This window comes from Ascidiella aspersa, chromosome 9, assembly GCF_963924565.1.
Source record: "Ascidiella aspersa chromosome 9, kaAscAspe10.2, whole genome shotgun sequence".
Classification (NCBI taxonomy): Eukaryota; Metazoa; Chordata; class Ascidiacea; order Phlebobranchia; family Ascidiidae; genus Ascidiella; species Ascidiella aspersa.
The window spans coordinates 12,070,565-12,083,476 of record NC_139455.1 but is presented as its reverse complement, the minus strand read 5'-3'; the positions used below and the strand labels follow the sequence as shown (position 1 = coordinate 12,083,476).

General features: G+C 35.4%; 1 protein-coding gene across 1 annotated transcript in view; it reads right to left on the bottom strand.

Moving 5' to 3' along the window:
• LOC146133022 (kinesin-like protein KIF9) overlaps positions 1–12,912 on the bottom strand; it is a 57,472-nt gene extending 44,560 nt beyond the window's left edge. The window contains exons 1-3 of the mRNA XM_083397447.1: positions 12,783–12,912; positions 7,557–7,667; positions 7,222–7,383 (exon numbers count right to left, since the gene is read on the bottom strand). Of these exons, the coding sequence (XP_083253573.1) occupies positions 7,222–7,383; positions 7,557–7,667; positions 12,783–12,878 (369 nt within the window). The 5' untranslated portion in view covers positions 12,879–12,912. The remainder of the gene's footprint in view (positions 1–7,221; positions 7,384–7,556; positions 7,668–12,782) is intronic.

Genomic DNA, 12,912 nt, shown 5'->3' with positions numbered 1-12,912 from the left:
GACCGCTTTTTAACAACTTTTCAGACTTGTAAGTTTCTTAGCTAAGTATTGAGCAGTATCCTTTCCAACTCCCTAAATGTAACTTGTTGACAACGCTTGCTTTTACTGTGACGATCCTGGAGTAGGATGATCAAGACTTTGTTTTTGCGGATAACAACCGAGTGTTAATTTTGATCAAACTTATGCAAAAACTGTGAAACAAAAATATATTTCACAAAATGTAATAATGAGCTTTACAAGTTGTTGCATAAGTTTGATCAAAATTAACACCTGCAACTGACGAAATTCCCGTTATAAAACTAATACCTCAATTTTTAATACAATAGGAAATTGTCAGTTTGATGACGAGTGAAATAGATAGAGTAGAGAAAACCAATAAAGCTTTTTTGTTTTTGCGGATACCAGTCTCTCGAGAGACTTCTCCTCCGAAGAGCTGTCCGCGGCCCTTGTACATCTAAACCCAGGTAAAGCCCCGGGCTCAGACCACCTTTGCCCGGAGTTTCTCATGCATGCCGGAACTACACTAAAATCCTTGGTACACGCTTTTCTTAACTTCTGCTTAAACCACCTGAAGATCCCAAAAATCAGAAAGAAAGGTACAGTGATTGCAATCGCAAAGCCAAACAAACCCTTGAAAAAAGTAAGCAACTATCGTCTGATTTCTCTGCTTTGCATTACGTTCAAGATCTTCGAGCATCTGATCCAAGACCGCATCGAGCCAGTAATAGATAAACAACTCCCTCAAGGAGCAGGACGCAGGAGATCTACCGTGGACCAAGTAACTTTACTCACTCAAGACATCGAGGATAGCTTTGAAACAAAAAAAGAAGGGTGACGTGTTTCTCGACCTCACTGCTGGGTACAACACAGAGTATGTACCAAAAGCTTTTACTTTTAAATTCAGATTCATATCTAACTAAAAACACTGGATTCTTAATCAAGACTTCTGCAAGTTTTTGATCATTCACTTTCGGACTCCAGCTATAAGATCGAAATACAAACAACATCAACATCAGAACAGAACTCATTTCGGAATAAGACCAAAATAGGACTAATACCTAATAGTCAGAATAACATATATGTAAATCACATAAGTCCTTAATCTGTACAAGACCTAAATGGCCATAATCAAGCCTATACAACACTTTACATAACACCAAACCCCACCACTAAGTACATCACTAACTCCCCTAATAATTTCAGACCTAATAAATTTTCTACGCACAACCATTACCCACCACTAACTGCAAACATGGCCCAGCATTCCTGTGCCGAAACAGTGGGCCCAACATCGCCTATTAAACTAGTTCGCCCAAAAACAGTGACACCAAAATGGCTGATGCCAGACAGATGGCCCCCGATAGTCCCATATCTTCTCCCCACAGTTCCTGGAGTTATTTCGGCCATTTAGGCCTTCATCCGATGATTGTAGGACTTTACGGTAAGTGTTTATTTAATCTGACAATTTAAATAAAATTCTGTCGTGGGTATTACTGCATATTTGGATAATGTTGTTGGTCTTAATGCCATGTTTTTTTATAAATTTTACTGCTTTAGGTAGTTTACTTTGTAGGTTGTATTATGTGTTACACAATTTTCTTAGTTCCCAAACTGAAATCAAATAGCAAGCATTATTAAGTGCATAAAACAATGAAACTGTTGCTCTGAATGCTTTATGAAATTCAGGATGAGATCTTGGCCTACATCCACAAATTTACAGGACCACATCTTTGAATTTTCAAGTAAAGTAAAATATGTCTTTTTATGGATCTATAACAGTGGTTCTCAACCTTTTTGTTCTTGCGACCCCCTTTAAGTTTTCGATAACGCGACACCCCAATTATAGTGTATGATAAATAAACCTGAGTAAATAAAAAACACATTTTAAAAATGGCAAAATTAAAAACGGAAAAAATCTAGTTTAGGATTGTATAAAAATTTGGCTAAAATGTGGTATGCACAACAATAAGTTACGGTTTGAGCCAGGGTTGCCAGAGATTGACATTTTAGGTCAAAAAATATTTAGCATGAACCTAGTGTGAGACTAAAGGTAATCAATGGAGGTAACTGTTTTTGGTGAGCAGCCAAAATTCCTTACAAATTTACAAAACGGTTAGTCGTTAACAGCAGTGCAATAATAAAGCTGTCTGTAAATTCTATTTCTCTTTGCCAAAACGGCAAGACCAAAATTTTATTACGGGTATTCTGTGGATTTGGAAAAGGCTATTTAAAATGTTATGATACCGCTGAAAAGTAGAAATACTTTGCCTGTAACCTATTGTAAACCTAGCACAAATTTTATTGTTACTTGGCCTAAATTTCAATTTGGAACTAAAGCGCCCTATACTACACCTGACGCTTTAGTACTGCAGAAAATTATTGCAGAAATACGCATCAAAATCGCGCGAAACACGAACAATTTTTCAATTAACGTTGTTAAAGTTGCTATAACCAAAGTTTGTACGCCTCGTGGGCCCACGGTTTTACTTCATCCCACAATGTTTTGAATAAATTCGGCCAAATTAGGACAGAAAGCTTACTGTCCTAATGATTTGCAAACCGTCGGACACAGCAGTTAAACTAAGACAATTTATTGTTTTGGTCCAAATTTTACGTCTTCTGGCAATCCTGGTTTGAGCGTTCATTAATTTTTATTAGACATCGTTTGACTGAAGCTAGGCTTGATTCATTAATTGAAAAGTGTAATGGTGACGTCATAAACGCGACACGTTCACTGCAGCAAAAGCCGCACAAAGACAAATGTTAAACCGGCGGTTCTTTTGCTCCTTCTATACTGCTAAACTATTAGTTCATATTGCCTAATTCTTATGATTATTTCCTTAATGAAATTGTACATGGCGACCCCCCAGACAGCCCTTTGCCACCCCCTTGGGGGTAGTGACCCCCAGGTTGAGAACTACTGATCTATAACTTCTTAAATAGAGCTCATTTCAATTTTTGTAGTTTTATCAGTTTAACAAGTTTCTGTACTATCAAAAAATATAACTTCAATGAATTTAAGCAGCCCTAGACTAATTCACTGGGGAACAATTTTGCTAAAAAAAAATTGGTTGACTTATTTGCACTTGATTTAGGCTAATTCCGGAGTGCTGATTTCAAAAATGTTGCTAGTTTTCTACAATCAAGTCAAGTTTTTGCTCTACAGCATACATCCAAAACATGCTACTTTTCACAAATTTAGCCGTATTGCTTTTCAATACAGAATGGGAATGCACAAACTAATCATATAGTATGTTATACACAAGGGATAACTGAGTTATTTAGGAAAAAAACATTTGAGGATGTTGACCAAGGGAACACATGACAAACCGGCATTCGGTATGCTCATTGGTTGGCGAGAGCCTAAAGATCATTACACAAACTGTTACTTTTGCTTGGTGAAAACTTCAGGGCATAACAGGAAAAACAAACGTAAAACTGACTATCCAAGTCTTCCATCAGCTATACGTCCAGGGCCTCATTCAGGTGAAATCCCAGTCCCAGTTTTCATTTAAACAGCTACGCTCGAAGATTTGGATCACAATGAATGTCTTAGTGATGACAGGCCAAATGATAAAGATTTTAGAATTGAATATGATTTAGAACGAAGTCTACCTGAATTTTGTCTGGTTAAACAGAATGAAACAATCCAACATACTGTGGGCTCTTTATCACTATTGCACATTACGTTGTTATACGTTAAACTGCTGGCCTCATGTTATAGCCCATGATTATGGAACATAAATGTGATAATCAGAATATACCTTAAAAGTAATTTTACAGATAGCTGAAGAACTTCAGAAGAGGCATACCAAATTTTGCTTATGCCTTAAAATTTTGTGATGTGTTTCAAATCACGTCATATTGTGTGTCAAAAAAAGGTTAACATAATGCTTCCCTACAATCAGAGTAACACCCCACAGCATGTGTGAAAGCGGCATTAATGGAATGGCGTGTTTAATTTATGTGACTTCTCCGCATGGCTCTGAAGATCTAATTCTTGGTCTGCGTAAATTCCCATTAGTTATTGCATTTTGTTAAAACAGTGTAAAAACGAATTTTTTAACGATAATTTAAAAAAATATATTAAACATCAAACCAAATTGCAACGTTGTGTGTTTTTTAAAATGGAGCTACTAACCACATAACCTTGGCTAAACACGTCTCGCAAATTTTACGTAACGAAAACCTGCGACATTTGTCGATCAAAAATTACTAACAAATGTAAAAAAAAAACTGTAGCACCAATTGTTCAAATTGCACAAAATTTAAACAAATATGTAATCCAGGTAAGTACCATTCTGCATCCAAAGAAAAAAATCCTGTTTGAAAAGTAAACTTGCTTAGTGTGTAAACCGCTGCAATAAACGCAATATTTTGCAAACTCAGTCCAAATGTTGTAGTTTATACTCGGGTGTAGTTTATACTTGGTTAGGGTTGCTGCACATTGTCTGTTGAAGTGTCCTAATGCCCCATGAAAGAATGTTAAGGAAAACGGTGCAATAAATGCAATATTTTGCGAACTTGGGCTCCATTTACTTGGTTAAACAAACCGCAAAAAGCTATTAAACTTGAAAGTAGAAATTGTGCCACAAGAAATTTTATTGATACCAAGGCAATGTACTTGACTTGATTTTTACGGTCATGCAGGCCCTATAAATGGTTGGAAACGTTCTTCCCTTATATGTCAAGAGGTTTTGCGAGAAGTCGCATGCGCGCTCTTTGTTAACATGTAAACAAAGTACAATGCTGCGTAATGTTTTTGAAATGTTACGACTAAAAATCGACTATATCACACATCACTTAAGTAAGCATGTCATACATCTTTCGAGTAACAAAACCCAGTAACATTTGTCAATTGAGAATAACTTTCTGACATAAAACTTTAGGTTGTAGCAGCAATTGTTTAGACCTGCTTGATAGCATGATATACGTAGTCCAGGTTCTAAACTGCGTCAAACATGAAAACGCAATATTCTGCGAACTCTGCCAAGTATTGTGTGGTTAAACACGGTTTGCTGAACGATGTCCATGTAGGTTTCCTGATGTTTATTCAAAGTATGTTTAAAAAAAAGTGAAAACTGCTAAACCTTTGAACCAAACCCCAAACTGAGCTACATCCAACGTCTGACAATTTTGTAACCCGTTGAAAATATAAATTGCTTACTGTTCAAACTGCGACAACAAACGCAATATTTTGCAAACGCTGGCTAAATTTGTCATTGTTAAACTTCAGTCTTTACTTGGAATGTTACACACGTTTGTTAACTAAGATTATAACATGTGGGCTTTTTTTGTAATCCTGGTACCATACTTCTTCTAACCTAAGTAAAATCTCACTTGAAACTGAAAATTGGTTACTATTAAAATCGCTGGAAAGATTAAATACCCAACAGCTAAGCACATCAAACATCTTTTAAGTTGAAAGCATTAAAATTATTTTTTCATAAGGGCAACATACCTAATTTGATTTTTATGTCCACGCAGGTTATTGGGCTTAAAAAAAGGTGTGCACGTTTAGGTTAGGAGGTTTAGGATATGTCTTGCGTGCACATGTGGAGAATCAAGCGCACAATGGGGAGACGCCAGGCCTTTTGTTAGACGACAACGACTTTACTCTGCCAGCAACCAACCGGGCAAACATGTTGCCACATACACGAGCACACACGCACAGCTCACAAACTTTCTCTTTTATTATTAAAGATTACCATCTCTTTACGAGGACGTCATACTTGTCAGTATTTTATAATGTCATTAACAATTAACGTCAGAAAAAAAATGGGAGAATTTTCGTCAGTATTTAATGATGTCATGAACAATTAACGCTAAAGGAAAAATGGAAGAACTTTCGTATAAAATTTTAAGTATAAAATTTGAAGTACGGAGTTTAAACAGTCGAAGCAATAACCTGGAATGCTTCCTGCGCTGTTTTGCTGCATGGAGTGCCATAGACTGACTTTGCATCTACCAGAAGATAGTGTTTGAAGTCGACAATGAGCAAATGAGCCCGTAGAAAATGTGCGCCAAGTAGGGGATGGGACATCTCGGCAATAAAAAAACTTCCACGTAAATTGGCCTGTGGAAGTTGAGGCAAAGTACCTTAGTTCCATAGGTGTGTATATTGCTTCCGTTGGCAGCCAAGAGTGTCTTGCCGGGGATGGTTGTTTTGCGGTCACGCCCGATTGACGGAATAACGCTTACTTTGGCACTAGAGTCAACTAAATAATTGATACAGGATGTGCGGTCCCAAGTAAAGTCAACAACCGGCTTGGCTGTTTCCCGATAGTTGCATGGGGAAACACATTTACGTGCCGTCTATCAGAAACGGCGGTGAAAGAAACATAGAGCCTTGTCGTTGACGTTAGCTGAATGGGTTTCTTGAAGGCGATTATGACCCAACTTTTGAAACAGTCATTCTTGTCCGACTACTGCTTGCTTGCCAAAGCGTATCTGTACGCTGGGCTAAATGTCGTGGATTGGTTAATTCCTTGCTTGCCAAAATAACGCGGACATCCTCAGGCATGCGCTGTAGAAACAAGTGTTGAAAAAGAAAACACGCCTCATGTGAGCCCAGAAGAGCAAGCAGGTCATCCATCAACTCAGAAGGCTTACGGTCTCCTAAATCGGGCATGTTAAGCAGTCGAGAAGCTCGTTTCTGCGGTGAAGACCGAAAGTGCTCAAGAGCCTTTGCTTAATGGCGTTGTATTTTCTGTCTTGTGGTGGATTCTCCAATAGGTCGATGATGAATTTTGCAGTGTCTTGATCTCGGGCTGCAAACACGTGGTAATACTTTGTAGTGTCGATCGCGACATTGCGCATTGCAAATTGCGCTTCTGCTTGTTGGAACCAGAACGAAGGCAGTTTCAGGGCACAACGTTTTCCATTATTGCTCGATTTTCCTCCGCCATATTCTTAGGTGTCCAGAACTGTCGCTTCTGGACTTGTAGGGGTCACCAGATGTAGCGATGATGCTTACTCGAATTGCTCACAGAAGTGTGTATAACATTTATCGAGTAACAATGTTGAAAACGTACGCAAGAAAAAAGCAATTGTACATTTTGTCATCTGCAGTGTGGTAACCCGAGTGTGACGTTAATTAAGTCACCCTCGAGCTGTTGCACGCCAGCAATTATGCTGGAGGGAGACTGCATGCATAGAGTCGCCACAATATCCCCGTATTTGGATTTCTGCATACGCCCTTGATTTAATATGTATACATACCTGAGCTATCGTCCTTGGTATTAATCCTCGTTGCTTGTAGTTTTCAGTTGCTCCAGTAACAGTAAATGTTTTTCCAGCCCCAGTTTGCCCATATGACATTAGGGTTCCATTGTAACCTTCTAATGCCTTTATTGTCATATCATGGGCAACAGCCTTGTAAACCTAAAAACATAAAGATTCAGCATGGATTATGAAGAAACATATAAACTATATTACAAAGAAGCAAAGGAATTGTACTCTGTACTTAAAATGAATACAATTAACTTATCAATTGTTATAGGCAAATCACTTGAATTAAAAAAACTTTTTTATCTATAAAAAACTTTTTTATCTACCTGCTCCTGGGTTGTGTTATGTAAAATACCATCAACTTTAAATGACCAATCCAAAACCTGGTTGTCAACCACTCTCTGTTGAACATCTTTGTTGTTGTGTATGTTAATTGTCTAAACAAGGATAATAAAATCAAATTTGTAATAATATTTTTATTTATCCTCACTTCAAGCAGGCATAAAGCAACAGTGTTTTCCCCAAGGGCATCTTTTTAAATCGGCACCTGAGCACTTTTTTTCACAGAGGTGCACAAGTAAAAAATAATAATTATATGGGCCGAAAATGAATTTTCGGGACATATCTTGTTTTTGCCGTTATTATATGGGCCGAAAAATTATTTTCGGGACATATCTTGTTTTTGCTCGAAAATATTTCAGACCGATTTTTGTCCAGAGCTTTATAGAAAAAGTATACATCGTAGAACTTTCAAATTTTCAGACATGGCGTAGAGTGATATGAAGGTGCAATGTCGAGGTTTATGAGGCTGCACCCCTAGGTGCCTTTGACTGGGGGGCAAAAACCTGGAAAATTTAGTTTTAGCTCCCTGTAGCTAACGACTGCCATCTAGCAGCAGAAAAACTTCCATACAGAATTCGTTCATATTCGCTTGCTTTGTCCAGCTTGTGAAATGAAGAAGCGACTAGACGCCTGCTGCGCTTTGTTGTCCCGCACGTAAGACTTTCATTGTGCCGCGTCCAAAACAGGGTGCGTGCGACTTGCATTTTAAAAAGAGGCTTCTCATTAGTAAAATTACAAAAAGCTCTTAAGAAACAACATATTTTACCGCCGCGAATTTAAATGCGAAATCTGGTGGCAATATACACCTCTCTCTCTTTGCACCTGTTTCGCATGTTACCAATCCAACATATCAACACCAGGCCTACACACCTTAAAATTGTGTGTTGATATGTTGGAATGAAGCAACATACGAAACAGGTGCAAATAGCAGATATTCTCCAAATACGTTTTTTCAAGTATTTTCCAAATCGTATTTCATCGTATTGTCGAGGTAATACACAAAGAGGTAAGGCCGTGAATATATTTTCACCCACCGTACAATTAACGCAGTGAAGCATTGCGAGTATGGATGTTCAAAGCAAAATATCCGCGACACATTTATAAAAATGCGAAATCTTGAGGCAGTACACGCCTCTCTGTTAGCACTTGTTGATTCATGTTGCTCCAATCAACATACCAACATCAGGCCTAAACAACTAGCAAAACTTACGATTTAATAGTTTGCGTATTATGCACATAATAGTGTTTTTCATATTGTTTAAATCTACAGATTTAAAGCCTGTTTTAACAGTGATTGCTCGGACCAAGCTATGGTAAAAATTTACCGAGTAAAAGTTTGCAAAAGTATAGCAAACCATAGGCGTTAAACCATTTTAAGTCTTTTAGAGAATGATAATATTTGCTTTTAAAACACGTATGCTGGTCAAAATGTAATAAAATCGCCATACGCATTATCTACATAAATTCTATTTATCAAATATATGTTTCGATCAATTCCCAAAATCTACGCCGTATTTGAACCCCTTTTGCATCAAAGGCATAAGTTAAGTGGGGAAATTTTCAGCCCATATCTGTTTTTGCTTGCACAAACAAGTTAAGGAAAATAAAAAACAAAATATAAAATATATAATATAAAATACACAACACAAAATACAAAATATTAAAAAATAAAAAGTATAAAATAAAAAAAATAAAAATATTACTAATATAAAAAAAAATAAATAAAAAATAAAAAACAAAAACAAAAAAATTAAGTCAATTAAAAATATTAAAAAATTAAAATTAAAAAAAATAACACTAAACCTTGAAAATATAACCCCTGACAAAATATACAACAACCGCACCATGTCTAGTTAAAAGTTGTTTTTACTAAAATTAGATCTCCAGTCATCTCCTGAAGTCAACATGATCACTTTTTTCCAAGGAATTTTAAATATATTACCTGAAGTACCCCCATTTTACACCAAAGTTTTGAAAAAGTGTCCAAATTATTTTTATTTAAGCTACCTACGACCAAAAAAGGGCCCGAACATTCACTAACAAATGAATGCTGGTCATCTTAATACAACACCAATAAGGTGTCTTGATTTTTTCCCTCATTCTTAAAACCTTGGTAATAATTCTATAGCTTAAACTGATTTGTTTAATCCTTGGTCTACATGCATTAAGGATTCTGTAAGAAGTTTAAATAATATAGCAGAAAATACATTTTAAATGACATTCACTAACTTATCTATATGTAAGCATGTGTAGATATTAATCAACTCCTACTAAAAAATAATGCAAATTTGCATTTTCGAAAAATATATTATATTTAGTACACCACTATATTTTATTATGCTCAATTTAGGCTTTTTTGTTAAGAAACTTTTCAATGCTGCACTTTCGTCTTTAAGAAACAAGATAAATTTTCTGAGGGGTATACTATATGTAGGAACACTAAACACGGATCTGTTGATTATCTTCAGTAGAAAGAGAGTGGCCCAAATAATAGATAAAAGATTCATTCTTTTATTAGCAAACGTTTCGGCAATTTCTTTTGCCATCATCAGTGCAGTAAGTGAGGCTAAGATAAAAACGAGTCACTATATATACGCTCGAGCGTTTTAGAACGTTATATAAACAGAAAAGGAAGTCGCAAAGTAACGGAGATAAGAACTGCAACGAAAAATTACATCAGTAAGGCGAAAGTATACTATATGATTTTCAAGGTCTGCCACTTCTGATCTTCTTGTAGCACCCAATCGGTCAGAAATTAGTGCACTTTAAGGCAAAAAGGTCTATACGACAATTGTTGCATCCAAAGGATCAAAAAGTCTGACTTTAGACTTTGAGGTCTCGGATAATAATACAACTTAACAAATAAGCACTAATTCAACTTAACAAATTGGTATAAGAAAAATAAGTTTAATAATAGTTGACCCACCCAAAACGCTAACAAGAACCCGAACCCAAATAACGTACAATGATTTAATAATTACATAAACGCTTTAGGACCCAATACACCAATTCGAGAAGTAACAATCCTATATACCAGTGTTTCTTAGATTTTAGCACCAAAGTAATACACTAGAATGTCACAATAAACGGAACTGTAACAACACACATTAACTCTACACAATGTAGGAAGTTATAATTGGAATTATTCCACTCTAATCTTTTCAAAAAAAGTTGTAGAAGTTAAGCAAAAATCAGATTTTTGAAGATTCTTAAATTTCTCTTGGCAAACTTTGAGCATTAGAAATCGCAGCCCAGGGTGCTGTGGCAGCCTAGTTGAGAACCACTGCCATACCCTGGACGAGAAATTATCTTATGCCCACCCAAGTTTGGGCTTTTTTCACAGGGTTCAAATATTTATTTAATTAACGCAAATTATTTGGGTTAGCATTTGGGTTCAGGTGGGTCAAGTGTTATTAATTCTATATCACATTTTTTGTTAACTTTTGTGAATTCTTAGCGAATATTTTGAATTTATCTATGTCGGGTTTACCTACAGGTCCAAATTAGTGCATTGCCGACCTCAGGATGCACTAATTGCTGTAGACATTTTTTGCTTACTAGAACTGGACTAATTTCTGACAGATTGGGTGCTTATAGACTGGTCTCTTCCAAAATAAAGCTATTTGGTAGCACAACTGTTACATAACCAAATAAATCCGTTTTATTTTATGAATCCTTCTCAGGCATTTTTTCATTTAACCATTAATGCAAGCAGTTCTGACTTTTCTTTGTACGGAGACACAATATCTAATAAAACTAGTTAAACCATTCTGTGAAATAGAATTGATTTTAAATCTTGGCTTTATGCAACCTTGTCAGATCCATAGGGTTGAACTGTCTTCACCAGCATCTTCAGTTTTATCATGTCTACAAAATTCACGAATTGTGCTTTCTTGGCATAAAGACAGAATAGCGGCCAATCAAAATATGGCAACAAGATAAGTAACAATATTACTGAGTAAAATCTGGCTTTGAAACCTGTTTAGTAATTCTGATTTTTGCGCTGCATTGCTAGTCTATAGGATATTATGTTCATACAACAGACATACTCAACTCTAAACCACTATTTACATCTAGAATCAACTATCCTATCTACCACTAATCAGCAAAAGATCCTCCTCGTACTGTTCTTATTAAAGATGACAGTCAGACATATGGAATGCTGCATGAATTTTATCACAATTGGCATTGGCATATATTGCAGTGCACACAATCTGCCCATATTAATAATTAATATATATATATATATATATATATATAGCAAAACATTTAGAAATACAAAACAAACTATTAAGTAAAATAAAGGCATCTCCAAAATCAGTGCCTAAAACTCTTTAAGAATCAGCTAATCACATCTTAACAATGGCTAACCTTCTGTTTTTTGGTATAAGTGTTTTGAAAATATAATAAATTATTATTATATATATAATAAAATATAAATAATTATTATATATATAATAAAATATAAATAATTATTATTATGTATAATAAATTATTATTATATATATAATAATAATTATTATTAAGCTACACATTTTTTTATAAGACAAATATGGCTGTTAAGCTAATCGGCTGTCATATTTTATGTATTTCTTTATGAAGGTTAGTTTTTCATCATGTGTACATAAATTATATGTTTTTGGTTGTGTTTTGTATAACAAGTCTCTAATGGCTGTCAAAAACACACATATATTACGCAATTTCAAGATGTATATCATGAAATTGAGTTACAACACTACTTGCCACCATGTGTGTTGTAGTCACAGCTGCACAGTACAACCTAGCTAATCCTAAAAAATCACAGCTATTTAAAAAAACATTTAGCTGGTCATTATGCAGTAGTCTTTTCTAACTATTTATTTCAAGACAGGTCTGTTGCATTAAAAAATGTTATCTGTTGCATTAAGTGTTGCTACAAGCAAAGAGGAATCTAGCAAACAGAGGTGAATGCAGGATTTTAGTTCAAGGAACATAAGTGCATAAATAAAATTAAGTGGAGACATCATCACAATTCAGAAAAAATAAATAAATAAATTGAGGAACCATTTAACTTATAAAAGCATACAGTGCATTTATTTAAATTGATGGGATGTTACAATCAACAAAAAAATTTTGTAGCCACAAACTGATGAAAATACTGAGGAAACAAGAATTAGATATATCTTAGCATACTTAAAAATGTATTTAAAACACCTCTAGTAATTTCTTACCTGGCCGTCAACAAATTGAATTGAATCACAGGAAAAATTTGAGGATGGTCGAACCCTTGCATAAACTTTAACTTGACTTTTTAAAGAACCACTCATGCTCGTATATTTTGCCTATGCCTAACACTAACCT